Raw genomic sequence first — 2,632 nt, forward strand, 5'->3', positions numbered from 1 at the left:
GGGTTTGTTTTCTGAAGTGCTGTCTTCGGTGTGTGTGTTTTTCAACGAATGAAGCTGATGGGCTTCTGAAAGTGTATGCTTTTGTCTGATCATAGCGCCGTCGTCCGGCGTGTGCGTTTCTTGTGAACAAGTCAGACTTGAAATGAAAATCACCAACTACTGTCTGTTGAATCCTCAACTTACCGTGCTGTTCTGAGAATTTTTGATTCCGAAAGTGAAACACTTGTTTACGATACAGAAGTATTCGTAACATCCCGGAGTATATTTTGGTCACAGACGACCCGTCACATCGAGGCCAGGAGAGCTGTTAGCAAGAGCAAAGTGAAGAAAAGAAGTGTGTCGATTTCCGCTGAAACTGACGTGACAACCTGTCAAAAACGTCGCCGGTTGATGTTGGGAAACTGCCGGCAGACGGAAATTGACGACTTTGGTAAAAATCGACAGCCGTCGTCTGTGAAATTCGACGTGAGCGATATTGACAGCTGTAGCGAAAGTGGCAGCTCTTGAATTTTGTCGTTTGCGCATGTTTAATCTATATTTCCGTGTTAATTGTTTTCATTTGCACAGCTCTGATTATACAAATTGGAATGAAATTTGTTCCGGGAACTAATGTGCCAGTAGAAAATGGAATGTCAAATGAGATTGAAAATGAAAAGTTGCAGAAAACCTACTTTTACAATCATGGAGATGACGAGACGCTGAACACGAAACTATCCAATAAAACAAACATTCACGAAGAGAAGTTTACTCATTTTTGATGTCGATATTAGAGAACGAAGAAGAAGATCGTCTTCTGGCAGAAATCGCAATTTAACAGAAACTATTCCTCAATGGAATTAATGCATATAGGACGACAGGACGACACTTTTTCTTAGAGAAAGGCTTTCGTTTCACAGAAATTAGAGTTCAACAAGAAACTGACCTTGGAGTAATGGGATTGTCTTGAGTGTGTGTGCAAATCACAATCACAGCACCTTCACGCATCAAATATACAAAGTGTGCGATCAAACGATATTTTAAAAGGCTGTCGGTGTGGTGAACCAGATTTCCATTTGTGAAGAAAAAGCAAAATTCTGTAGGAAATCTTCGTCTCGGTCTTGAGAGGATTACAATTCGTAACATCTTTTGTGCATCGGAAACCACAGCAAAAAGTGTGCAAGGGAGCAATGTGTTTTAACACTGAAAATGAGTGACTTCTGCAAAAAAGTGTTATCTCTGTATTTCTGAAGAGGACAACACTGAACCTTCTTCTCACCTGTGGCGTCTACCTGTGTTCACCTGTGGATTACCTGTGTGTGGAGGGGGGTCTCTCCGACGTGTCACCATTGAGACAGACTTGGATTTGGAGTTCTCCCGCGTCAGGGACGGCTTCGCCATGGGAGCCAAGGAGGACCCGCCAGACACCATCGATGACATCACTGAGGTGGAGTGTCAGGTGAGTTAGTGTTAGCATCTGTCATTGTGATTGTAAATGTGATTGTGGTTGTAGTTGTGGTTGTGGTCGTGATTGTGATTGTGGTTGTGGTTGTGATTGTGATGTGATTGTGGTTGTGATTGTGATTGTGCTTGTGCTTGTGATTGTGGTTGTGATTGTGGTTGTGATTGTGGTTGTGATTGTGATTGTGGTTGTGGTTGTGGTTGTCATTTTGTTGTCATTGTGATTGTAATACGTCTATGTCCTTGGGTCTTTTTGTATCGCTCTCTCTCTCTCTCTGTCCGTCTCAGTCTATCTCTATCTTTTTCTCTTTGTCTATGTTCGTCTGTCTGTCTTTCTGTCTCTGTCTGGTTGTCTGTCTGTCAGTCTATCCGTCCGTCCGTCCCTGCCTCTGTCTGTCTGTCTGTCTGTCTGTCTGTCTCTCTCTCTGTCTGTCTCTCTCTGCAATATCTAGTCTGTCGCGCCATGGTTCACTGTTTTTGATTTGACTTTCAGACTATTTGATATGAATGCTATATTTTTGCTATATATTATATGCACGTGCTGTCAAGCTGTCACATTTGTGTTGACCCCAGTACCAGCTGTACGTTGCCAGACTTTGTCCAATTCTTTACATATTTAATTCCGGCTATGTCATGTTTGGCAAAGTTCGATTTCGGTGTGCAGACGTATTTTTCTGTGCCAGTGACTTCGTCCATGTACATCTGTCTGCTGGCTCAAAACGACAATTCCAATATTAAATCTTGCTTCATACAGCTTGGCCTTTTAGTAAGTCGCGCTATATGACTGTTCTGTGACGCCACTGCGTGTTGCATCATTTGCCCTGTATTCTGGGACGGGCGCAGCGGCGTGGTGGTAAGACGTCGGCCTCCTAATCGGGAGATCGTGAGTTCGAATCACGGTCGCTGCCGCCTGGTGGGTTAAGAGTGGAGATTTTTCCGATCTCCCAGGTCAACTTATGTGCAGACCTGCTAGTGACTTAACCCCCTTTGTGTGTACACGCAAGCACAAGACCAAGTGCGCACGGAAAAGATCCTGTAACCCATGTCGAAACACGAAAATACCCAACGAAAGCGGAGTGAAGGGCAAAACGAGCTCACACGTAACCAGAACATTCTGGAACGCTGAAGAAGAAGAAGATCCCCCGCGGGTTAGGGGGAAGAATTTACCCGATGCTCCCCAGCATGTCGTAAGAGG

General features: G+C 44.2%; 1 protein-coding gene across 1 annotated transcript in view; it reads left to right on the plus strand.

Annotated features, from left to right (window-relative positions):
• The first annotated feature begins 269 nt into the window (after positions 1-269).
• LOC138967551 (tetraspanin-18B-like) overlaps positions 270-2,632 on the plus strand; it is a 346,223-nt gene continuing 343,860 nt past the window's right edge. The window contains exon 1 of the mRNA XM_070340128.1: positions 270-1,435. Coding sequence (XP_070196229.1) covers positions 1,376-1,435 — 60 coding nt within the window. The 5' untranslated portion in view covers positions 270-1,375. The remainder of the gene's footprint in view (positions 1,436-2,632) is intronic.

This window comes from Littorina saxatilis, linkage group LG5 (assembly GCF_037325665.1).
Source record: "Littorina saxatilis isolate snail1 linkage group LG5, US_GU_Lsax_2.0, whole genome shotgun sequence".
NCBI lineage: Eukaryota > Metazoa > Mollusca > Gastropoda > Littorinimorpha > Littorinidae > Littorina > Littorina saxatilis.